The sequence below is a fragment of the Diadema antillarum genome, unplaced genomic scaffold (assembly GCF_040938485.1).
Source record: "Diadema antillarum isolate AM-2024a unplaced genomic scaffold, OU_Dant_1.0 scf00000122, whole genome shotgun sequence".
NCBI classification, from domain to species: domain Eukaryota; kingdom Metazoa; phylum Echinodermata; class Echinoidea; order Diadematoida; family Diadematidae; genus Diadema; species Diadema antillarum.
Window position 1 is genome coordinate 1,737,960 of NW_027271011.1, and position 27,532 is coordinate 1,765,491.

Here is a 27,532-nt window from a genome sequence, read left to right on the forward strand (position 1 = left end):
GACTTCTAATACTTTTCTTAGGATTCGCGCCATCCCCAGCAATAAATATTTTTGAAACACCCAAAGATACTGATAATGAATTCTTATTGGTGAAGATAGTGAAATCATACTAAAAAATATTTAATATTTTGAAAGATATTTTTGAAATGAATAGTGATTAAAACAAGTTAGTGCCGACGGTGCCGGTAACCTTTCTGTTCATGTGTTTGTGTTTTTAGTATGTGCATAATTATGCTACGCGTATGTACTTGCAATGTTACTGTTACCAAATTTTGTATCGTGGAATGAGTTTACATTTTGTAAAACTGCTATATCATTTGCCTTTCTGTACATACATTGTTTTTATTTTTTGTATATCTTTTTTATTTTGAACTCGCATACCACAATATTGACTTGATGAATTATCTCACTATCTAACATAAGTTAAAACGAAAGTTACAACGGAGTTAAAACACCTTCCACCCTGTTTTATCTCAGAAGCATAAATTTGCACGGGGCGTGACTTACAACAGAAGATAAAACAGTTTTCAGAATACCGTGTAATCTAATGGGTGTTCAGGTTTGCGCCCACTGTTACGCGCGTGCGCATGCCCTAAGACAATGGTATGCGCAGGCAAAGAGTGCGCAAGATAAAACACAAGTTACAACAGAAGTTACAACAGAAGTTACAACAGAGATAAAACGGTGTTCAGAATACCGATTTGTTACAACAGACTTACAACAGAGATAAAACGGTCTCAGAATACCACCCCAGCACCGAACTTGAAATGACGAAAATGTTAATCCCTAGGGGCTAGTGTTAGTCAATGGAGAAAAAGCACGTAAATCGCTAACACAAACGGCGGAGCTCGGTTCAGCAGACGACATTCAACACCGAGCCCAGCACCAGCAACCGGAAATACGTCATAATTTTGAGGTCAACTCCCAACACCGACGTGATTTCAAGTTCGGTTTTATCGCCGGTGCTAGTGCTATCTCAGCACTAGCACTAGCACTAGCACCGAACTTGAAATCACCCAGTACAGTATGCTAAGATGCTGTCTGGTGAATTGCCGTCTGCTAGCGTGATGATGCGAAGACACGGTACCAACGTGCGTCATTTGTCTACTCGTACAAGTAGTAGTAAATTTAGTAAAACTACCAAATTCGAAGAGCTTTTATTTAATGTGAATCCGAGTATGGAGAGGGATTTGTGTGTAAACTGTAGTATGGGGAGGGATTTGTGTGTAAACTGTAGGCAACCGTTCACTCGAAAAGACAAGGGGTGGAACAGGTTTCGAGTGGCAAGAATTACATCGGAAAACACCTGGACGACTGTGTTTGGAAAGCCGGCACTTTATAAACCTTCCTCCTTCATATGCAGAACATGCTACAAATTTCTGGTGTCCAACACACGCGCGCCCTGCGAAGTCCACCAGAGGGCTCAATCCCAAGAGGAGTTTAGTGAGGATTCTGAAAGCGGGAAATCCAAGACCAAAACGAAAGGCAAAGGCAACGGCAGAGCCAAATCCGGCAAATGGTGAGGTGTGGCATACTCGTGAAATAGGCCCCACCACTGCGTGTCTGTACGGCGGCTCGCCTATTTATAGCGTTAGTACTCGTGAATTTAACCCCGGGACGCTCCGTGTAGACGGTTAACGTTATACGGTGTGGGATCTCCGTGTAAGCCTACACAGTCCCAACAGTGGCACTGCGTGTTGTGTTGCCCCTGTTGGGGCTGGTCGCAGTTTTAAAGCCCAAACAAAGTTCTGGTACGCCTGCAAAAGTTGTCAAATTTCGCTCCCAAATGTGAACGTATGCTTAGGAAATGTGCAGGATAACGATGTTATGACAAGATATTCGATGGGTAACGACGAAAATGCGAAATATTAACTAAAATTTAAAGGTTCAGTCTCGGCACGACCCGAACGGGGTCAGGCTAAACTCGGACTCGGGGATAACTCGGCTTCGCTTTGACGGCGGGATGAGCTGTAATGGTTGTCCCTCTGATTGTACAGTGTTGTCCTATGGGAGCGGCCTGTATAAACTAGCGCTTCGTGTTCTGGCTACTCGCAGTAATGGTCCGAGTTGTTACAACGCGCGCATCAAAAACCTCTTTTGCGCGCATGCAAAATTAGTATGCGCCGATCAAGCACCTCTAAAACAATCAAAGGCGCTTGATAAACAACAACGAAAACTCCAATGACCGCGCGTCTCTTCAGCTCAGCAACTGTGGACCGCGCGCTGTCATTTTTGTTTTGTTTGTACAGGATTAGATCTACTCTAGACTAGTACGTTAGCATGCACTTTCCTATCCATTCAGTTAGGCCTCATTTGGTATTTTGCAGTGGCCAGTAGTATGTGGCGATCACGAACTGCGTGTGAATTGTCTGAAGTAGGGTCGAATTTTTCCCGAGACCGAGTTAGTCTGGAGCCTTCTGGAATAAAAGTCGGTTTTCCTACGGACTATAATCATTGTTCTCAAAACACTCCAAACCGACTCATCATTCCGGCAAACCGTGTCAGCCAGGTCAGTTTCTGACTCTTTCAATATATTGCAAGAAAAAATGAAATGGTGCTAGACGGGTTCTCAAGCACTTACCGAAACTTAGTTTTCACTTTAAGTATCGTGAATTCAGCCCCATTGTGTGGCGTTCATCGGTAGGTAAGCACGGCGGTGGGGGGGGGGGGGGGGGGGGGCTTCCTTCCACAAATGTTAGACCTCTACTGCTCTAGCTCTAGAGTAAAACCCCCAATTTTCGGACACTTTATTTAAAGGGATAGTACAGTTTTGGTTGAGATGAGAATTTGGGCTTTTAAAGTTTTGCAAGATACCAGAAAACACTTATGATATAGCACAGAGCATACCATTTTAAGAGCATGTCAAAGTTTATTTGATGAAAATTGGGTTTGGAATAACTGAAACATCCAAAAACAAAATAAAACAAAGTGATCGTTCCAAAGTGTGGGTCCCACACTTTATTAGAATCGCTCTTTTTGGATATCTCAGCCATTTCAAAACCAATTTTTATCAAATAAACGTTGAATTTCTCATAGAATTGCATGCTCTTTCATATTTCGTAGGAGATTTCTTATTATCTCTCCTAAAAATGTTAGAAACCTGAAATTAGGTCTCAACCAGTACTGTACAGTCCCTTTAAGCTTTTTTTGGGCAATATTTATTCAACTCAAGTAATTTTCCACAAAATGAAATCTATCTGCCCGGGAAACCCGCTCATTTGGACCGCTCGCGCTACCCCGCAAGAGGATATTGCCCGGCCGCGCCTCATGCGGACCCCGGGGATTCCTCTTTATAGTGCTAGTCATACGGACTCCGGGGGAAGTCCTCAAGAGGACCCCTATTCACTTCTTTTTCATTTCACATCTGACGTATAAATTGTCGCAACTTTGCACGGTGATTTTTTGTTACACACACATGTCCACTATCCATGGAAGAAAAAATCCTGTCTGTTTTTTTCTTCAAAAATCGAATTTTAATCAACCGATGCAGAGCGCCCATCAAAACACGGGTGCCAGCGTGTTCGCACAAGGCCAGACTGCTGCACCTAGCGGCCTGATCCGTCAAAATATTTTCGGTGCTTTTTTCTGCGGCTCGTACATCTCCACGCACGAATCAGCCTCGTGAAGCTGAAGTCTGACATCTTTTTACACAAATTCGTATACGACAAAAATGAAATCAGTACTAACCTGATCTTGTGCATATATTCCAAATTACTACACTGCAGTGATAGAGTAGGTGGGTAGACCACTACTCCAGTTTGTTAGCAGTAAAATAACTTTGTAGGTAAGACGAGTTCACTTCCTTCGTCAATTCCGCGCCGTCCGCTAATTTTTGCCAGTTTTGGCGCTTTCCTGGAATCATCCCGTGGTTGGACGTCACATCACATCACGCATCCAGCACATCCAGACATTGTAAATACCCAAGACTCCAGTGAGCTGCATCTCCACTAACGTCACGAACTCAAACCTGTGTATTACTTGATTTATAAAGATATGGGTCAAAAACTAACAGCATTTTTCATGTACCTTTTTTGTGGGTCAATACCAGTCAGCTACATGTGGCACTCGCTCAAAAGTCAAGATGTCCGAAGATGTTCATCCCAAACATTTACGCACGTCGCACTCGGAAATCCCGCACATATAAGTAAAGTTGAACCTCTCTTATCCGGCCTCCCTTTATCCGGATCTCTCTCTTATACGGACGCAATCTCGCCGTGATTTTTTTAAAAAGAATAATTACGGAGGAAAGGGGGATTCCCAACTCCTTGAGAACTCCTACACAAACACACATGAATCACATATTACTTCCAACATGAACATACATTACATCAAATTTCCTTCCAAATTCTTGCAAACACGAACCTCTATTTTGGGGTCTGTTACTGGGTGTAACAATTAAAAGGTTGCAGTATACACATTACTACATGTGGTACTACAATGGGCTACATCAGTACATGTGTATGTATATGTACATGTATAAAGCATTGAGTCTCCCGTATCCGGCCAAATCCCTTATCCGGATGAGCCCCGGTCCCGACTTGTCCGGATACGAGAGGTTCAACTGTACTCAAGTAGACCCTACTGTACTATACGTAAGCAGTATACGCCACATGTAAATGCACAAGAAAGGCCGGCTGGCAGCCTGAACTAGTAATTGTTAGAAGTTGTTTACACTACATACAGGATTGACAGCGCGTATAGCAGTAGCGCGCGCGACGCACTTTTAACGATAGTTGTATAACAACTGATTGAGTGTGCACGTACTGCTAGTGTAAACATTGTGACGTCAGTGACTTTACGCTTTTTTGCACGGCGGTGCATGTTGGTAAAGAAAACAATGCACGCACACGTGACTCATTTCAGCGCTTCCAATTGGCTGCATTCTTGAACCCATTTTATAATTTAGTAGATAACTATGGAACATCTAACGTTAACGTTAGCTAGGGTCTAGGCCACTATAAGTTGTTAACGTCGTTAGGCCCCTGGGAGCTGCAGAGACTCCAACTCTCCTGGGAGATCTCCTGGGAGAAAATACTAGTAAACTAATAAGATGAATAGAATAGCATGTGCTTAAAGTTATTAATTGAACTCTAATTTAAGCCAAATTGAATCTTTGAATTGATATTACTTAGGCCCCTACTGCCATTGTAGAGTATGGTCTAGACTGTATAGTGAGGTGTCCGCACCTCGTCAGGGGCCCGAATACCGTCACCCCGCTTAAAATTGTTTTGAGCGCACTAAACAAAAATTCATACCCGGGACTGTGTTCGGTACGCTTGAAACTTGGCAGGGCTACCACAACCAAGCAAATTGTGGTGAAACTGAACAGTTTTTTGCGAAAATCTGAAATTTTAATAGGGTATAGGAATACATGTTATAAGTCACCGGCACGCATCTTTCACGTGTATATGTCTATGGGAACATCACGGTTTTCCCCACGTACATCTTTTACATGTGCTAAGTCTATGGGAGTCTATGACAAGTTACGGCCCCTTCCTTAGCGCACAACTATTCTGCATCGTTAGCGTTTGACGACGATAGCTGCAAATTTTCGATATCGATCAGTGAACTTGTGATTCCATAATTGGAATTTTCAGCATTTTTCCTGTATGTGAGTTGGATTTCAAAGAATTTCTGTGGCGAAATGTGATTCAAATATACGCAAACATTAACTATGACGAGGTACGGGTCATTTAAGTATAATGTCTAAAAAAAAAAGAAAGAAAAGAAAAAGGCTGAGATACATGTAGCATGAGCATTGAGACTTTAAAAGAAAGCATCCATCAACCCTGACCCAGCAAGGCACTTGGCGCCCATCAAGTTGGACCACCACTAACCAGGAGAGGAGACTCCAGCTTGCTAGGGTGGATTCAGAGTCAGACGGGAGAATCTCCAGATCAGAAGGGGCTTGGGGTTGGGAGTGTCTGATTCTTTAGTAATTCGTGTACAATTGGCTTTCATGCATTCATCTTGTAATGACACGGTCTTCAACATTATTTCCCCTGTGCTGTATCTAGAGAATTTATCTTCTCAATTTTCTTCCATTTTAAGATGGTGCTGATGTGCCCGAGGAAAGGACCGACATTGACACATTGGCTACTCCTCCAGCAGAGCCAGAGACTGAAGTGCCTGAGGAAGGGAGTGAAGATGACCCATTGGCAACTCCACCAGCCGAGACTGACGTACCCGAGGAAATAATTGAAGACGACGTAGAGGAAATTATGGAAGATGACGTAGAGGAAATTATTGAAGATGACGTAGAGGAAATTATTGAAGACGACACATCGGCTACTCCACCAGCAAACACTGACGTGCCCGAGGAAAGGACTGAAGATGACACTCCACCAGCTGAGAGTGCCATTAAGCTTCCTGAGCTACACTATAGCAAAGACGTCTCAACGGTCGGGCCACCTCCAAAGAATTGGCAGTGGGTGCTAGTACCAGTTCTTCGTCCTTGTGATCCAAAGAAAGGTTAGTTTAATACCATGTTTGAAATATGTGAAACAATCTAGGGGTGTACATGCAAGCACTTTCTGTTATAATACACCCCAGCTCCATAGTCCCTGTAAGATTTTCATTTCCTAAATCATGATGTAGCTATCTGATTGGTTGATCATCACAACATGTATGCAGATAGGACAGAAGTTATTTGTTGTTTGAAGGTTTGCATGGTGAGGTAAATGAGGGAGAAAGATTTGCGGTGACACCATACATGTGGTCCTTAACCAGATCGTTGTTTGGCAGAAGAGCCTCTAGAAAGAGGAGAATTGAAGAGGGAAGCGACATATGGGGGTTGTAAGGAGGGAAAAAAGTGAAGAGTGGGGGACAGTAATGGGCTAGAAGTTGAAGTTGCACTCTCTCTCTCTCCCTTCTCTCAACATAGTCTCATCTCTCTTCAACTTACCTTTCCTTCACGGTATTATTCGTCCTTTCTTCATTGATTCTGCATTCCATAGTCCACATTGTTCGCCGACTGTGCTCTTCTCTTGGTTTCATGAATCTTCACTTCTCTCTCCTATCTCCATGATTTTCCAACATTCAATTTCTCCCTCCTCTTCCCTTCTATTTCATCTTCCTCTTAACGATGTCCAAACATCTTACTTGATTCTCACTCTATTCTTCCTTTCCACTCTCTCTGTTCCTTTCTCGACCGTCTCCACTAGTGCAACTTCAACTTCTAGCCCAGTACTGTCCCCCACTCTTCACTTTTTTTCCCTCCTTACAACCTCCATACGTGTGTATGTCGCTTCCCTCTTCAACTCTCTTCTTTCTAGACTCTTCTGCCAAACAACGATCTGGTTAAGGACTCCTTGTATACTGTATACACATGGTGTCACCGCAAATCTTTCTCCCTCAGGACAGAAGTGTTGTTACACACTGTCACTGTCAGCCGTGCAATTTTATAAAATGGGTAGTGAAGAATCCTGCGATCCTGCAATTTCATTGTCCCTGTTTCACCTTGTTTCCTTTCCCTAAATATGTACACCTGCTACCTGAATGTAATTTGCATCTTGCACACATTGTTGCACCTTGAGCATGTACATGTAATGTATGTATTAAATGGAATCAGTTTCTGAGCAGTACAATTTCAAATGATTATAATAATGATAATAATCATAATAATGATAATGATGATTGTAATAATAACGATAATGATAATGATAATAATAATAATGATGATTGTAATTATTTTTATTATTATTATCATTAGCATTATTATACTGATATCATTGCTATCATCAATATTCAAATTTTTGGTGTTATTTTCTTCTGAAAAAATCATGAGTTACATATATACTATTTGAGGGAGGGGGAGGGGGGAAAAACCTTATTTAGGCACAGGATCTGTACCTTTTTTGTCCATCCGTATTTGCAATGTTGTTTCTGTACTACCTGGTAAGTACTACATGTACTATTCATTGAATTTTCTTCTGTGTATGATAAAGCTACACCGCCCCAGAGAAGTGTCGAAGGCCACACAAGCACAAATGGCCAGAAGAAGAAGAGTCAGATTCAAGGTCCTGTTCTTCATGCTCCAGTCTCAGGTGAGATACTGTAAATGTCATAAATTTCGTGAGTCTAAATTTTCGCAATTGGGGAATTCCCGACGATTTCGCGAGTGGTTAGATTTGCAATTGTGGAGTCTTGTTCTGAACGGAGAACTGTATAGACGTACATCACATTCACATCGGGATCAGATTCAATATTTCCACGTGTCTTAAATTCCACAAATTGCACCTGACTTGCCAAATTCACGAAAGTGAACACCTCATGAAATATTTGACGTATACAGTATTCTACAACAGGAAATTTTAGGATGCCTGAAACTTTTGCAAATTTTGCAAGGAGCCAAGACTTGCGATAGTAAAAAGCATGCAAATGCTCTTCTCTACTCATTGCATTAAATGCCACTTAGCAACTTACGACCATCAAAACCAACAAAAACTTGCCATCCATGGATTTTTAGTTAAGGGCAGATTCTGAAAGAGCAGACTATCTCAATATTCAAGCTTTAAAATGATTAGGTAGCTCAATTTAAATGGAGTCTCCTAACCCATCTTAATATTGGGAAAAAAGCACACACTCTGGAAAAGTGTGAACCGAGAAAAGAGGCCCTGAAGTTACAGGGTCTATTCAAGCGCTTAATTTCACCAAACTGTGCTAGCTGTGCGATGAATGGGACAAAAAACAGGACGTAAACCACTGGAACTATAACAATGAAGAGATACATGTAATCAGATTAAGGTGAAATTAATCTGGTCATGATTAGTGCCAACTTTCAAAGCATTAGCATTATCCCTTATATAGGAAAAAAGTTTTACTAGACTTGGAAGTGAAGAGTGTGCAAAGGGTTGTTAAGAAATGAAGAGGGGCCTCTAAAGACATACTGTACCTGATCTCATTACTCGAAAAACTGCTTAAAATGCACTTTCCCATGATCCCAAACTAAAGAATACTGTAGAAGAAGGGTAGCTCTTCCACAAACTATGAAAATCCCAATATTGACTTTGTTGACCAGTTTCACCTTTTTTGAGTACTCGCGTGAAATCAAGGGGTGTGACTTTTTGTTCGTTTTGTGATGTATGGTCACATGAATTGTTGTACAGGGGAAACTCGGTATAACGAACACTGCTATAACGAGATATCGGTTATAACGAGGAAATTTTCTCGGTCCCAAATTTCCTTCCACACAAGTCTATGTAAAATGCTACTCTTATAGCGAGAACGGCTATAACGAAATAACTGCTATAACGAGATAAATTTTGTGACTTCCAAACAAAGAAAAACATAGTAAATCAAACCTGCTATAGCGAGGTAAAGCAAAATGCCTTCGGTAAAGCTTTACTTCGCCTGTGCTATCATCTTCCGAGATTGTAAAGCTTGATGCGCCAAAAACTGTCTTGTACACACATAATCATTTTCTTCAGTGCACTCCAGCTAGCACTGCATGTTGTACGTGTGAAGTGTGTGTGTGCACGCACACTGATACATGCAGAAAATGCGGTGGAACGGCCATATGTATACATGACATCATCATGACGTTTAGAAGGTGTGAGGCAATCTGATGCTGTGATTGGCCTTCTACTTAGGGAATTCCCCGTCTTCACACACACGCAGTCATAATGTACATACAGAATGTGTCACATACACACACAGCATTGTGCAGACCATATTCAAGCTTTCCACGCAACACACACCCATACGATAACCACATACCAATCCACAGACGATCTTGATACAATCGCAAGCTATATAAATTTACAAATTCAAACATCTACAATTAATAAGAAACACATTCTTGATATTGGATTTCCTTGGCGAAAAACATCTTCTTACCCATAAAGGTGAGTAATTCCCTCACACACAATATCAAGTTATCAGTATTAATTGAAATATGATGGGTAGTCCCACATGTGCAAATTAATGTCTTTATTTTATGCCTTCTTTTATGCCTACTGATATAACGAGATATCGGCTATAACGAGGAAAATGACTCGGTCCCGACCATCTCGTTATATCGAGTTTCCACTGTATTCTGTTTTACTCCATTTTTGTCGAGCCCGCCGAGGTATGGGGAGACTAAGGGATCGCCTGCGGCGTCCATCCGATTTGACTAAAACACGGGGACCATGCACCTTTAAGTTTTTATGGCGTGTTTTGATTATGGCTCATAACTTTTGATCCCTCTGTCTGCTTGTGACCAAACTTGGATGGTAGATGTCCCTTGGGGGGGTGAAGGTCATCACAAGGTCAAAGGTTACATACAGGGGTCAACGAACTTTTAGGCCCCAATGTTAAAAGTTTTTATGGCGCGTTTTGATTATGGCTCATAACTTTTGATCACTTTGTCCGTTTGTGACCAAACTTGGATGGTAGATGTCCCTTGGGGGGGTGAAGGTCATCACAAGGTCAAAGGTCACAGACAGGGGTCAACAAACTTTTAGGGCCCAATGTTAAGTTTTTATGGCGCGTTTTGATTATGGCTCATAACTTTTGATCTCTTTGTCTGTTTGTGACCAAACTTGGATGGTAGATGTTCCTTGGAAAGGTGAAGGTCATCACAAGGTCAAAGGTTACATACAGGTTTCAACAAACTTTTAGGGCCCAATGATAAGTTTTTATGGCGCATTTTGATTATGGCTCATAACTTTTGATCCCTTTGTCTGTTTGTGACCAAACTTGGATGGTAGATGTGCCTTGGGGAGGTGAAGTTCATCACAAGGTCAAAGGTTACATACAGGTTTCAACAAACTTTTAGGGCCCAATGATAAGTTTTTATGGCGCATTTTGATTATGGCTCATAGCTTTTGATCCCTTTGTCCGTTTGTGACCAAACTTGGATGGTAGATGTCCCTTGGGGAGGTGAAGGTCATCACAAGATCAAATGTTACAGACAGGGGTCAACAAACTTTTATGGCCCAATGTTAAGTTTTTAGGGCACGTCTCGATTGCGGCTCGTAACTTTTGAGCCCTATGTCCGTTTGTGACCAAACTTGGATGGTACATATCCCTTGGGGAGGTGAAGGTCATGACAAGGTCAAAGGTCACAGAAAGGGGTCAACAAATTTTAAGGGCCTATTAAGTTTTTATGGCGCGTTTCGATTATGGCTCTGAACTTTTGATCGCTTTGTCCGTTTGTGACCAAACTTGGATGGTAAATGTCCCTTGGGAAGTTGAAGGTCACCACAAGGTCAAAGGTCATAGGTGGGTCAATGAACTTCTGGGAGTTAGAAAAGTATTGATTTCTTGTATGCGAATGGGCGAGACACAATTTGGTACTTGCCTTGTATTATATCATATCATATTATTTTCCTTATGCTACCTGGTAGTCTATAATATTGAATTTCCTTTTGTTTAAGATAAAGATAAAGCACCCCAGGAGAAGACCACTGATGACTCATCCACAACGCCATCCACTGAGCAACAGAAAGGGCTTCCGACGCAAGGCCCTCTTCCTCCTGCCACAGTCGCAGGTTAGATACTGCAAGACCAAAAATTTTAGCATGCATGAAACCTTTGTGAATTTCACAAGGAGCCAGGTTTTGTGAAAGTTAATAGCACGGAAAAAGCTTAGTTGTCTGCTCAATACATTGAATACCAGTGACAGTTTGTGAAAGTTTTATGCCTCAAAAAGATTTGTTATCATATAAAGTTGTTATAAACGTGGAATGCACAAAATGAATAAATTTGGAACACTCGACATCCACACTGTGATATACAAGATTGCAACTTGAGATTTGTTGTCAGTGTCAATGTTAAATTTAGATTAATTCATTTTGGAAATAAAATATCCAAGATATTGTTCTATCAAGTTGAACACTAAGCAAAATCATCAAGAGTCAAAATTTAGGGTTTTTGAAGTTTTTTTTAACATCTTCAATAACTGTACATCAAAAAGAAACAGAAAGTTATTGCAATTCTTGTATTCACATTTTATTCTTTTTGGAATTTGTTATCTATTTCACTGTTTTTTAGCGTTTGTTTTTTCTTTTTTTTTTCAATTCGAAATTGTCACTGACCAATCTTTCACCATACATAGCAAAGAAATAATCATTCAAAATGATAAATAGTAAAAATTATGAGGTTTCTATGACTTTAATAACAGCACACATTTTTTTCAAAGAAACTGTATGCAAAATCACAAAATTGTGCCCATTTTGGGGTGACATTTGTTACAAAAACGGTGCATGCGGATGTTGCAAATTTGGTCTCAAAAGTTAGCATGAGACTTAAAAAAAAGGAGATCTAGAAGACTCAGGACAAGGCCTCATGCTGCACAAATACAATGTATTGCAGGAAATGTCAAGGTGGGGGGGGGGCAGATTCCACCCCTCCCTCTCCCCTCATGGACCTTTTAGGCTTAATCATGTAAAGAAATAGTCCACTAAAGCGGAAATCATGTAAACAATAGCCCATTAAAGTAGAGAGCACTGTATTTAAAAGCAATAAAAACATTTCCTAATCAAGATGTAGTATATCAATTGTAACTAGCTATTACAATACTGTGCATTCCCATTACAAAGAACACAGTTATATATACAAAAATTTTAATTTAACAATATGGAATTTGCTGGTCTTGAGGAGGACTTCCTTAACATGGCGGTCCACTGTATGGTCAGGTAGCAGAGTGAAATGACTGTTATACACGGTGGATAAAAACACAAACTTTGGAGAGATGATCTTTCAGGATCTACTCATTAATGTTAGAGTAGGAGTCCTCTAGAATTTTTTTGAAATGTATTTTCATGGAATAAATGCTGAATTTTACTTTGGAGAAAATTTGCGTTGATGAAACTTTCACAAATTGCTCAAGGAGTCCAGAGTAGTGGAAGCAAAATGTGCGCAATTCTGAACAGTGTATTGAATGCCAGCGATGATTTGTGGAATTTTCATGCAGCAAAAAAGAACATAGGCTGCAATTTGCAAAGGTTTCCTGTCTCGAAATTTGAAGCCAAGCGACCCGAGATGTAGTAAAAGTGGAAATCAATGATGATTCAAATTTGGGGTTTCATTTTTTCAAGTTTCATAAGTTATCCTTGCGGGAGGATTGGAGGGGACACCTTATTTGGACAGATAATCAGATCATAACTTTTACATTTACCTTGTTTTTTTATACGAGTGCGTCTTTGTCCATTTTCCCTAAGCGCTGTAACTTGAATTTTCTTTCTTTTGAAGGTGGTGATAAAGCGCCCCAGGAGAAGAACAAAGGTGCCTCATCTTCTACTGCAGCCACAGCGCAAAAGAAGAAATACCTGCTTGTGGGTCCTCTGCCTCATGGCCCTGACCAAGGTTAGATACTCTAAAGCCCAGCTTGCATGAAAGTTATGAATAAATGAATAAATGAATGAATAAATGAATAAATAAATGAATAGATCAATGAATGAATGAACGAATAGATAGATAGATAGATAAATATTAAATAAATAAATAGATAAGTAAATAAGTGAATAAATAAATTAAAAATAAAGAAATAGATAAATAGATAAATAAGTAAATGAATAATAAATCGAAAGATACATTGTAGATAATAAATCAAAAGATCTGGAAAATGATGCCAGTACCCATTTAGTAGGTGAATTGCCTGAAACTGATGTTTTCTTTGTGGTTTTATGCCTCACTGTTTCTATTGTTTATACAGTGTTGAATATACAGGGTGGCCCAGAAAGAACGGAATGCCTAAGATCTTTAATTTCAGCAATATCGTTGCAAATATGTCGTCATGTTGGATATTATTAGAAAGGCCATTCTTTTTCCAATAGAATGACACCAAGCTCTTAAATTTCAGTTAATGTGTTACGATTTTAGGCCCATTTTTGTCAACCCTTGCAATTTTCAAAATGTGATCATTTTGCACTCTCAGAGATACAGAAACCAGTGAGAATTCGGCTTACCGTAGAACCAGTAGCGTTCGCAATGTGCGGAATGTGGGGCGGACAGTGTTATTGTCGTCAGGTCGTCTCATTCACAGTGTTAACGGACAATGACAGCCACATTCCACACATTGTGAATGTCACTGCTTCTATGGCAAGCCGAATTCTCGCTGATATCGGTGTCTCTGAAAGTGCAAAATGATCACATTTTGAAATTTGTAAGGGTTGACAAAAATGGTCCTAAAACCATGATGCATTAACCAAAATTAAAGAACTTGGTGTCATTCTTTTGGAAAAAGAATGGCCTTTCCAATAGTATACAAAATAATGACATATTAGGAAAGATATTGCTAAAATTAAAAATCTTATGCATTCCATTCTTTTTAGGCCACCCTGTATAATTGGATAAGTTGAAAAACATTGGAGGTCAACAAAGGATTATCAGAATTATTTCTGTGACCCACAAGTCTCTTGGTAAAGTCTTTATATTAAAGAGGCTTTCAAATTAACAAAATTTGAAATAGATGAAAATTAACATGCATTAATCTATCTTGCATAATTTAGAAAGTTATTGACATGAAAGTAATATTACTGTACTTTTCATTGAACAATAGACCATTACATGTATGGAATCTTCAGTTGCTAAAAGGTTAATGTAATTGCTATGGAGAGAGTTGTGCCCACCCTGGGCAGGCACACTTGTGCAAGACATTGTGATGTTAAATGGTTATTGAAATGACGAGCATAAGAGGGCTTTTTCATGTACCCCCGTGATCTGGAGACAGAGCCACCTACTTAGCCATAAGCCACTTGAGAAGCCTCTTCAATTCAATTCAATTCATACATTTATTCAGTAATAAAAATTGTGTCGATATAAAATGTTTACAAAATGTAGCAGGTACAGTTCTGAGAAAGCCAGAGGCTTGTTAAAAAAAGAATGTACCCTTGAAAACATATCATGCACATATTGCAATTTAAACATTAAAATATCAAATGATAAAAGGAGCTAAGAGAGAATGAAACTTATTAAAATAAGCACAAAATTGAAATTAATAGAAATTATCAATAACATCAGGGAACATGGAGAGAATAAAACATACTAAGACAGAGGACAAAACAAAACAAATATAATAACATCACATGAAGCAAAGCAAACAAAACAGAACGAGGTATAGAATGAGACTACAAAAATACGTGTAAATAGTACGAGAAGACATTACCGATTGCAGCTCATGTATAATAAATAATAAAAAAATGCAATTCAAATTTCCTATTTTGACTAAAATGAGGAGAAGGCAAGAGCATATCAAAATTTTTTCTTGAAATTGTTCAGAGGCAGCTTTTTAGTATTTTCCGGAATTCCGGAGTTCCAAATATTAGATCCATGAAACCTTATCGACTGTTTTTGGGCACAGGTTGTTCCGAAACAGAATGGATGAATATTGAATTGATGCCATGTGTTTTTTGAGTCAATTTCATTACAACATTTCAAATAATCCATTATACATAATCCATTTCTATTTCACTACTATTTAATACTGAAATCCTGCTTCAATCTCTGAAATTTTATCAGCTTGAAATCTTGTATATTATAATGCTTTGTGTGACTCTTCATACAGTAGGTAATGGTGTGATGAAATTCATCGTTGCTGTAAAGGAGTTTATTTCGGCAATCTCAGAATAGAAGAGAAACCGAGTGCATGCCTAATTGTTTTTATTTTGTTGTCACAAATTTCCAATGCTCACCACATTCGATTTGAAGTATTTCTGGATGCATCATATTTTTCATATCTAATCTGACTTGTATTTTCTTCTGTTTCAGGCAGTGATAGAGCTCGCCAGAAGAAACGTGTCTCATTCACAATTTCAGCCAGAGAGATACTGAAGCGTTATGACTCCCCAAATCTTCTTCCTCATGGTCCAGTCTCAGGTTGGATACTGTAAAACCCAAAATTTCAGCATTAATGAAACTTTTGCAAGTTTAGTCAAGATTTATGACTGTAAATAGCATGCAAAAGCTCTGGTCTACACAATGCATTGAATGCCAGTGGCAATTTGCAAAATGCAATTTGCTTTCCTCGAAAGGATTGTCATTATTAATAGTTATTATAAACACTGCACTTGATGGTAAAATAAACACATAAATAATACTTGAGTCTAGCAATGAAAGAAAAGCAGTATTAACAATATAGATAACAAAAAACAATGATCAAATCATAGTACAGTCAAACCTGTCTATAGTGGCCACCCAAGGGAAACGAAAAAAGTGGCCGTTATATACAGGTGGCCGCTATAGACAGGTTTTCCAACTTTGTGTGCATTGCCTACAAATGCATATGTATCATCGTTGTATACATGTACATCTATAAGTACCGGGTACGTACATGTACATGTATGTGTATACGTATGCACACGTGTGTTTTATGCATTGAACAATGCTGGTGTTCTTGATGTAATTATTGTTGTACAGTAGCACGTGTACAGTCGTGGAGAAAGCTTGATACTTAATGAGCGATGAATGCAGCGATTGCGATCACTGAACGTTGCCAATGAATGACTGGCACGGCTACTAAAAGCAGAAAACCGTGCTGAATTATCAGCTCATTGGCCGCTTCTGACAGGTTAAAAGCTACTACGGGAAACAAAATTCGTGGCTGCTAGCCGCCTTAGACAGACAGGTATACACATTGTCTTTAACAGGGCTTTTCTCTCGGGGGGATTTTTTTAAAGTATGAGAAGCAGTAGAAGGCTGGAACAATTCAAATTTTGAGTTTTTGTTCATCTTGTTTTTTATTCATGAAAGAAAATAGCACACAATCACTCTGGAGTACTCAATGCTTTGAATGCCAGTGGCAATTTTGTGAAAGTTTCATGCCTCAAAATGATTGTTATCATTTAAAGTTTCTAGTATTGTGATTAAGGAAAGAAAGAAAAGCGTCATTAGCAATATACATTGTAAATGACAAATAACAATGAGCACAATGTGGTATGCAGATGAAGCTAGCTGTTATGGTATTAAAGGCAGTAGAGGGATATTAATGATTCAAATTTTGGCTATACAGCTGTATATTCATCTTTGTTTTATTTATCTCCATCACCCATTTTTCATAATTACTCTGAATTGTATTTTCTTTCACGAAAGGTGGCGATAAAGTACCCCAGGGGACAACCAAACGCAAACCAACCCTCCCGACTATTCTCTCCCCAAAGCGACGGAAGCTGTCCGTCATGACACAACGTACTCTTCCGCGTGCTCCAGACACAGGTTGTAAAAACCAGAAATTTTAGTGTGCATCAGACTTATGTGAATTTCTGTGTTCTCAAATTCTCTCTGTAATTTGTTCCCTTGGCATTTGTGCTCATTTCCAATATTTTAAAACAATAAAATATCGTAATGTAAGCCATGCATAATAAAATAATTTTAAAGAATATAAGATTATTGGCACTGATGAGACAAGGAATAATGTCAAGGATAGAAATAGAAATGATATTGCTCAATATGTACATTTTTATGGTGCAATAGTAACGAGCTGTGATAGAAGTAGAAAGAGGAGAAGGCTAAAATTCTTCATGATACAAATATTGGGTTTCATTTAAAGGGGATGACTAGTAATTAATCAGTGGGAATCAGTGGGAATGCTGGGGGATGATTGCTCCAGTCCTTGTGGGATTCATTTAAGAGTACATTATATATTTATTATTGTGTGAAATTTATTTGCTTCAGAATGGTCTCATATTCAAGTAATGTGCAGTTTAATGTTTCCAGGTTAGCATGCCTGTACAGTGACGGGTCACATTTATGTGAATGCGGAGCAACAGAAGACCTGTTTCTCTAACATAGGACGTTTTTGAATTTAAAAAAAAACTGTCCCAAAGCAGCAAAAATGATCTTCTGTTTGTGAAATTCTGTGAAGATCTTGTAGCTTTTATTTTTATCTTGTCATATACATAAGTGGCCAACCCACCTTTTTTCTCGTAAAATGACAATCCTAACATGACTTTTCTTCCACGTACACAGATGGTGGAAAGGCACCATCCACTTTGCCGCTTGTCAAGCGTTGGACCTCACAGATGAAGCAAAATTCTGCTTCAAACACAGGTTAGAAACATTGGAAATGTGGGGGCAATGTAGGGGTGTGTTAACCGGGCTATTTGAGACCAAGTTTTTACTGGGGGGTCAATTTGACCCCCCCTTCAGATCTCGGCCGCCGATCATGCAATCGCCGCAAAATTTTGCCTGAACATAGAGCCGGATGTCAACTACAAGATTACATGGTAATACAATAGAAAAATGTTAATTTCATATTTTTAATAAATTAATTATGCAAATTTATGCATGAAATCATATTTTCACCTATAACTCCATCAAAAAGAATGAAGGATTGCTAAATTTTCGTGTCAGAGTTCCTCAAGACACATCAAACAATTTTCTTGTAAAAAAATAGCGTATTCAAAATTAGTTTCTTTTGTTTTTTAGTGTTTTGTTAATTTCTTATGTATTTTATTGTTTTTCGACCTTTTGTTTTTCTCTTTTTTTGGGGCCAAAATTTGTTGCAGGCACTATTTCAAGCTTATCTACATTAGAATTGATTGATTTTGATATTCAAAAGTTGAAATAATCTGATTTGTATCAATTAAACAAAAGAACACAATTTGCATTGGATTTGCATACGAAATCATGAATTTGAGCTGTTTTGGGGTTGACATGCAATGCAAAATATTGCGTAACTTCAGAACGGTGTACCTGGACGTCGCAAATTGGTCTCAAAATATGCGGGAGACTTCAATGAAAGAAGTCATGAAACGACGCGGCAAAATCTCTGTGCGTTTCAGAATCGTGGCGCGAAATGTCGACGAGGGGGAGGTCAATTTGACTCCCCCCAACCCCCCCCCCCCCCCCCCCCCAGTTAGAATAGGGTTAAAGAGGGAGATACCAAGAAACCACTTACAAAATAGTACAGAGCCTACCGTTTGAAGAGGAATGCAAAGTTTTTTCGATGGAAATGAGTTTCGGAATGGCTGAAGCATCCAAAAACAAAGTAAAAACAAAGTGATCCTCATAAAATGTGGGTCGCATCTCTATTTTAGTATTGCTCTTTTTGGATATCTTAGCCATTTCAAACTAATTTTCTTTAAATAAATGTTAAATTCCTCTTGAAATTACATGCTCTTTTATAGTTTACAAGAGGCTTCACATCATCTCACCAAGGAATGAGAGAAACCTGAAGTTTGGTCTCAACCAAAATTCTATGATCCCTTTAAAGGGACACAGTCCTCACGAAATTTAAAAAAATATGTTATTGTTGGTAACTCCAATGAACTACTTTCATCAAAAACAAACTTTCAAATCACCAAATAAGCTCGTACATTTCGGTTAAAAAAGTGTGACTCTGCAAATGAGCAAGTCTTGGCGGAGAGTCATACGTCATCGATGCACAACTCTTTCCAGCGGTGTTCTGCTCGTCATCCCTAGTTATTTATAAATACATGTTTACTATTTATTTTTATATTAATTGTATATATAAATAAGCATGAAATATTTTGTTTGAAATAATAAAACCACATATTGTCACATTTTATGAAAAAATCAGATATGATAATTTTGAACACTTAAATTGGTTTTCTGAGGCATGGCTGTCAACTTGAGAATAGGGCATCAATGACGTTGCACCTTTTGGCAGGCTCTTACACGATCGCTTGCAGGAATTATTTTCTTAAAATCGCGTACGGAGACAATTTTTCATGTCCACGCGTATAAATTGGTGAAAGGTTATATTTTTTACTCTTCTTAATTATCAGTACAGTGAAAATCTCAGGACTGCTTCCCTTTAAATCAACTCATACCATACTGAGCCGAAAATGAACCACTTCCCAGTGTTCACGAATAGCGCACCATTGTACCATCAACCCTACATGTACTTGAAGTTGGCATTATTACCCAAGGAGTTGATTTTCTTCAAAGAAAGAAAATTTCAGACATTGTCTTCAATTAAATCGATACATGTGTTAATCTATAAAGCTATGAGAGACCAGCTCCGTTTATACATGTGTTTGACATTATTGAATAAAGAGATGATCAAAGGCAGAAAATGGATGAATGCTGGCAAGAAGCTGTGAAAGTCTTGCAGCTTTTATGTTTGTCTTGTTTTTAATGTAATCACATTACCTCCAATATCCGGAAGTACTCTAACTTGAACTTTCTTCCATTTAAGGTGGTGATAAAGCCCCCCAGGAGAATACCAAAAGTGACTCATCTACAACTCCATCCGCGAGGCGACGAAAGCAAGTTTTGACACCAGGTACATTGTACTCTTATTCGTACTTGAGACACAGGTCGGGGGGGCTCCCAGGCCCCCCTCCAGATCTCGGCCTTCGACTGCGCAATTGCACGAAAATAGGCACAAACATTGCCTTTGAAGTATATCTAAAGTACCATGAAGTTAATTTAGAAAAAGATAAATTATCAGTTATGCTAAATTATGCAAAAACATTTCTAAAGTATTTTATTGTTTTTTTGAATTTCTTATGTATTTCTTGTTTTTTCGACTTTAGTTTTTCATTGTTTTTTTCGATGAAATTTGTCCGCGACATTGTTCTGAACAAGAAAATATGTAATTTTTTTATTGTAATCAATAAAACCCCAAAATCGTAATGCTTTTAAGAAATATGCCTGTAAACACAGTTTGCATTGACATTGTACACGAATTCACGTTTTTGAACAATATTTCGTCTGACATGCACGTACATATTTATGCACAACTTCGGAACCGCGCACCTGGGCGCAAATTTGGTGTCAAAAGATGTGGGAGACTCGAAAGAAAAAAGTCATGAAATGTCATGGCGATAGGTTTTTCGCGATAGCGATTTATCAGGCGAAACGTCAAGAGGGGGGGGGGGGGGTCTCAGAGGCACCTGGCCTAGTTAGGGTTTTACCTATTCAATTTCTTACTTGTAAAGCAGTTTACTGTGGTGTTTCCTGCCAGGCGTTTCATGCCGACAGTGGGCCGTTGGGGCTACTGATGCTTCTGGTCTGCAAAATAACTCGCGTGCCACTAACTATTATCCTGTTTGCCAAGTTGCCGCGTTCTTTCCTTAGGTTGTAGGCAATGGTAGCAAGCCTGCCACATTCCCGCTTCACGGCTGGCGGGAGGTCCGTATGGATAGTGATGGTGGGGTCCGAGGCGTGCGAAGTGGAAGCTGCTTGGCGTGGATGTTGTTGAAAAGCGTGTAGAATCCTGTGGCGATCCTGCATACGGCCAAAACGAACAATAATGGGGTCGGACTTGTTGTCAGCTCCGGTGTTCCCAGCAGGGGCCCTCCTGGGAAGCCTGTGGGCATTGATGAGGGGTATGGTGCGCATAGCTTCTTCCGGAATTTTTAGTAGCGTAGCAAAAGTAGAGAAGCACTCACCGTAGACATCCTCCCGTGTGGAGTTGGGTTTCCCGTAGATTAGGAGATTCAGTTTACGTTTGTGGATTTCAAAAAGTGTGAGCTTCTCATCCAGTTCGTCTTCGACTTTCTCCAGTTTTTTTTATCACTTCAGGGATTCGGTTGCTTTCAATATCTCCAATCCGATTTGAGGCATCAGTAGCAAAATTTTCCAACTCGTTAACAGTTTTTTTGATACCAGACATTTCGGATTTCAGAGCGTAAACGTCAGATAGTAGAGCTTCGAATTGAGCTGCGCGTTGTTTGCTTCAGTAGCCGTTTTCATACTGGTTATCAGTACAGCCAGGTCGCTATTAGATGGCGCCGCGGGCGTGTCCGAGACTGAAGACGCATGGTCGAGTTCCGGGTATGAGGCGGCTTCGCTGTCACTGATTGTGTCAACTGAAGTGTCACTCAAGGGGGCATTTCGTCCTACAGATTTACCAGTTTTATTTCCAATTTTTGCGCGGGTATTCATATTGATAACTGGTCCTTTTCTGAATGATGATATTTGCAGGTTAATTATAATGCAGTTTGTTGCTACAGCACATCATGAAATGGTAGCGAAAAAGGTAGTTAGGAGAAAATTCCAGGAGCTCACATTAGCAGCGTCCATCTAGTCCGACATTCACGTTATCCGCTGTCAACTTCTATAGGCGTTATGAAGTAGACCTATTAGGAGAATCATGCATTGTGGCGGAGGCATACCAGTCGCCTTTAAGCGACATTTCTAGTTGTTACTGTGTCTTTAATTTCATGAATTGCACCTGATTCGCAGAATTTGTGGATGATGAAAACCTTGCAAAATATTCCATGAATACAGCATATCATTGCCAACATACCTGTGTACACTTCAAACTCTGATTCCTCTTTGAAAGGTGGTGGCAAAAACGCTTTAGAGAGCAGAGGTCTTACAACACCGTCACGCCTCCTGAAAAATGGAGAAGACGCCAATCTGGAGAGAAGCATTCCATTCTCATCATCTCTTCCGAATGAACACTCAGAGGACGATGAAGTTGACTATCGGCCTCTGTCCCAACCTAAAAGTATGAAAGATACAGCCATAGACTACATCGAGGCGTCAAAATATCGACTCGCGTTCAAAAAGTTATGTGAGGAATCTCCACAGGCAAAGAAGGCGCTATTGGCCGTGGCACAGGAAATGATCCGGAAGGAGGTATTTAAAGGGATCTTCCGGTTTTGGTTGAGAACTTTTGTGTGGTGAAATAATGAGAAACCTCTTATGATATATTTAAGAACACGTAATTCTATGAGGAATTCAACGTTTATTTGATAAAAATTGTTTTTGAAATGGCTGAGATATACATCCCAAAAAGAGTGATTCTAATGAAGTGTGGGACCCGCACTTTATTATGATCGCTTTGTTTTACTTTGTTTTTGGATGTTTCAGTCATTTCGAACCCGATTTTCATCAAATAAACTTTGAATTCCTCTTAAAGGGATAGTACAGTTTTGGTTGAGATGAGAATTAGGCTTTTAAATTTTTGCAAGATACCAAGAAAACACTTATGATATAGTACAGAGCCTACCGTTTTAAGAGGAATTCAAAGTTTATTTGATGAAAATCGGGTTTGGAATAACTGAAACATCCAAAAACAAAGTAAAACAAAGCGATCGTTACAAAGTGTGGGTCCCACACTTTACTAGAATCGTTCTTTTTTGGATATCTCAGCCATTTCAAAACCAATTTTTATCAAATAAACATTGAATTCCTCATAAAATTGCATGCTCTTTCATATTTCATATGAGATTTCTCATTATCTCACCTAAGAATGTTAGAAACCTGAAATTACGTCTCAACCAGAACTGTACGATCCCTTTAAAATGGTATGCTCTGTACTATATCATAAGTATTTTCTTGGTATCTAGCAAAAAGTTAAAAGCCCAATTCTCATCTCTGCCAATACTGTACCATCCCTTTAAAAAGTACAAAGTCTGTGAAGTTGTACGAATTTGCATGTGTCATCAGTATGACAATATGCCGACAATGGTATTATGACACATTTTCTTTCAATTTCCACTCCTCTCCAAACAGCTGAAGTCAGAACAACCCTGATAGGCTGATCATTTTTGTCATATTCTGGAACTCTTGTAATTATGAAAATGATTCGCATGTATTGACAGCAAACTCATTTATACTATGACTTTTTATGCCTCCGCTACGAAGTGGCCGGAGGCATTATGTTTTCGGGTCGTCCGTCCGTCCGTCCGTCCGTACGTCCGTCCGTACGTCCGTCCGTACGTCCGTCCGTACGTCCGTCCGTCCCGTTTTGTTTTTGTCAATATCTCAAGAACCGTGTGGTGGTTTTACATCAAACTTGGTATGAGGGTATATCCTTGGGGGATAATACTTAGTGTGGATTTTAGGGTCACAGGGTCAAAGGTCAAAGGTCACATTATTTTGTGAAAAAAAAATTGAAATTTCATGTTTTTCTCCATATCTCGCAAATGGTTCAAGGTATCTTCATGGAACTTAGTATATATGCTTGTACCGATGGGCAGTGATTATCTAGGGAAGTTGGGGGTCATGGGTCAAAGGTCAGGGGTCAAAGGTCAAGGTCAACTCCTCAAAATATTACTACTTTCCTTAAAATGCAGTATGCCTGAAGGTTTTTTTTTTTCAAAACTTAATGTATGGCATGTATTACCCAATATATATTTTTGGGGAAGTTTCTTGCCAAAAGGTCAAAGGTCAAAAGGTAAAAGGTCAAGTGAAAGTGCTAAATTGCACTTTTTCCTCCATATCTCGAAAGTAACTCAAGGTATCATCATGAAACTTACATATTTATGCATGTTCTACCTAACAGTGATTCTCTGGGGAACTGTGAGGTCAAAGGTCAAAGACCAGGTTTAGATAATGCTATTTTACCATTTGATACTGAAATGATAAGGTACTTTTTAAGCCTCCGCCAACGAAGTGGCTGGAAGCATTATAAATGTTTTTGGGTCGTCCGTCAGTCCGTACGTACGTCCGTCCCGTTTTATTTTTGTCGATATCTCAAGAACCGTGTGGTGGTTTTACATCAAACTTGGTATGAGGGTATAACCTGGGAAGATAATACCTTGTTTGGATTTTAGGGTCACGGGGTCAAAGGTCACAGGTTATTTTGTGAAAAAAAAAACAGCTTTTGGTCATGTATTTTGCATACTGTGAGACATAACGTTTGACTTGGTGTGAGGGTAGAGTATGACAAGACAAATATTCACTAATATTTGGGGGTCAAAGATCAAAGGTCACAAGTGTCCTTGTGATATAACAAAAATAAAATATGTTTTTAATATTACAGATGTTAGACCCATAAACTTTAGTTTAAAGGCACTGATTAACATTGTGTTTGATCGATTTAAACAATTCTAAAACTGAGCTGCCTGACCAGTTTAATTATGTTCAGATAGATGACAAAACAAACAAGGGATAATACTTTGTTTAGATTTTAATGTCACAGGGTCAAAGGTCAAAGGTCACAGAATATTTTTTTGAAAAAAAAAAACCAACAAACTTTTGGTCCAGTAGTTTGCATACTATGAGACATGAACGTTTAAAGGGACTGTACAGTACTGGTTGAGGTGGGGATTCATGTTTTGAACATTCCTAAGTTAGATAATGAGAAACCTCCTATGAAATATGAAAGAGCATGTAATTTTAAGAAGGATTCAACATTTATTTGATGAAAATTGGGTTTCAAATGGCTGAGATCCAAAAAAGTGATGATAATAATAAAAGGCAACAGGCCACGCCTTTTATTAGAATCTCTTTGTTTCACCTTGTTTTTGTATATCTCAGCCATTTCCAAACCGATTTTCATCAAATAAACTTTTGATACCCCTTAGAATTGCATGCTCTTTGACATCTGATAGAGTGGTTTCTGAATATCTTGCAAAGCGTTAAAAGCTAAATCCTCACCTCAACCAGAACTGTACACACCCTTTAACTTGGTGTGAGGGTAGAGTTTGACAAGACAAATATTTACTAGTATTTTGGGTTAAAAGGTCAAAGGTCACAAGTGTCCTTATGATATATAACAAAAATGAAATATTTTTTTTTAATATTACAGATGTTAGACTCATAAACTTCAGTTTAAAGGCACTGATTAAAGGACAAGTCCACCTTCATATACATGTGCATTGAGTGAAAACAGGAATTTTGGAGAAAATTTGACAATCCATTCAAAAGTTATGAATTTTTAAAGTATCTGTGCAATCACTGTTGGAGGAGAAGACTACTACAGTGTATGATGTCACATGTGTACAACAACATAAGGAAAATAAAAAGAGAATTTCACAAAACTTAACTTTTTGAATAAAGTGCACATTTCTTGGACATGTTACTGACTTATGTTAGGGGTAATATTATTTCCCTTGAGTTCTGAAAGAGAGAAGTCGAGTGTTCTTTTATTATGTGAGTAAAATGAAAATATCTTAAATTTTCTTTATACTTTCTCTATGTAGTTGTACTCATATGACATCACAAGCTATAGTAGTCTTCTCATCCGGCCGTGACTGAGCAGAAACTTAAAGGATTCATAACTTTTAAACGGATTGTCCGATTTTCCTCAAACTGTCATTGATGTGTTCTGCTAATGTTGCTGCATTCATTCAACCCACATGTCTACGAAGGTGAACTTGTTCTTTAACATTGTGTTTGATCAATTCAAAACATTCTAAATCTGAGCTGCCTGACCAGTCTAATTATGTTCAAATGAATGACAAAACAAACAAGAATGCAAAAATAATGAAAGTAAAACGTTTACTATGAAGATATCTATCATAATTACATTTATTCTTGGTCCGAGAATAATTCTAGCACAGTAGTCTATGGAGGTGATTTCAAATTTTTACTTTTTTGAAGTACTAAATGATATGTTTGAAGCAATATATTTTCACAGCTCATTTTTTACACCTTATCATATATATATTCTGGTAGCATTTAGGACCATGCAGCTCAGATTTTTTTTTTTAAACTGAACATAATGTTAGCCAATGCCTTTAAGTGTATGGTTATTAGTTAGAGTATATTTAGCCAAATACTTACCATTAAAGGTCAGCCAGAATCCAGATGATGTCATGGTCACTGTAGTGCACTGCACTCTGCCAGATGGTGGTAGGTATGTTTGAGTAGACATGGTCTAGCAGGGATCCACTGATGTGTGTGGGTTTCTTTATGTCCTGGTGGAATCCACATGCCTCCATTTTCTTCTGGACATGCTGGCTGAGACTTGTGGTCAGGATATTGACATTGAAGTCCCCAAGGATAAGGGTTGGCAGCTTTGTTGCTGTCAATGAATCAAGAAGCTTGATGAAAGCCTTGTTGAACTGTTGGAGGGGTAATAGGGGGGGCCTGTAGAGGGTCACCAGGAGTAATGGCTTGTTGTGCAGATGGATGATAACACTACAGATCTCTAGTGATGGGATAATTACTTCTGTCTCCTTTCTTGAGTATTCTAGAGAGGAGTCGATGTATATACATATTCCTCCTCCTTGTCTTCCTGTAGATCTGTCCTTTCTTAGCTGCTCATACATTGGTAGGGAGTACATGTGCGTGGTGCATTTCTCATTAAGCCAAGTTTCCGTAAGGCAGATGACATTGCATTTTCCCATGCCTGGTACTTTGAGCAGCTCCTCATAATGAGCAGGTAGTGATCTGACATTGTGCAGTGCAATTAGAACTGGCTCAGATTTGTCTGCAAGGGCATCAGATATTTCATTTTGTAGAGTTCTCATTGGCATGTCATTTATCATCCTTCTAACTTCAGCTTTCACTGTAGCACTTGCTCTTATTTTTTTGGGGTCAAGATCCAAGAGATGAAGTCCAGCAAGTGTTGGAACTCTACTGAGAGCTACGTAGCACTGACCATCTGAGAATCTTCCTTTCATTGAGACAACAATGTTAGGCACCGTCAGCCCCTGTACTTTGTGAATTGTTGTTGCCCAGCACAGCCTGAGAGGGAATTGGCATCTGTTAACCTCAAGATTTGCTTTCTTTCCTGAGATTGAGAACCGTACTTCAATTTGAACTATCGGTACTGCTCCTTCTGGGTTCACATTGCATGATTCTCTCAATGCAGACCCAACTGATGGATTATCAAACTTGACAAGAATGGCCTTTGGATTTGTTGATTGTGGTGTATGTTCAACAATGCCGATTACTGTTCCTAGTGCTCCGTTAACTAGACCATCATTCACGTCAATGTTTCTGGTAAGCATGACTCTGG

The 27,532-nt window shown here is 39.0% G+C and overlaps 1 protein-coding gene across 1 annotated transcript in view; it reads left to right on the top strand.

Moving 5' to 3' along the window:
- The first annotated feature begins 1,034 nt into the window (after nt 1–1,034).
- Nucleotides 1,035–27,532, top strand: part of LOC139720136 (uncharacterized) — a 48,916-nt gene continuing 22,418 nt past the window's right edge. The window contains exons 1-11 of the mRNA XM_071631507.1: nt 1,035–1,083; nt 1,364–1,519; nt 6,052–6,471; nt 7,947–8,045; nt 11,361–11,474; nt 13,177–13,290; nt 15,694–15,801; nt 17,014–17,136; nt 17,890–17,970; nt 20,084–20,170; nt 22,178–22,476. Coding sequence (XP_071487608.1) covers nt 1,035–1,083; nt 1,364–1,519; nt 6,052–6,471; nt 7,947–8,045; nt 11,361–11,474; nt 13,177–13,290; nt 15,694–15,801; nt 17,014–17,136; nt 17,890–17,970; nt 20,084–20,170; nt 22,178–22,476 — 1,650 coding nt within the window. The remainder of the gene's footprint in view (nt 1,084–1,363; nt 1,520–6,051; nt 6,472–7,946; nt 8,046–11,360; nt 11,475–13,176; nt 13,291–15,693; nt 15,802–17,013; nt 17,137–17,889; nt 17,971–20,083; nt 20,171–22,177; nt 22,477–27,532) is intronic.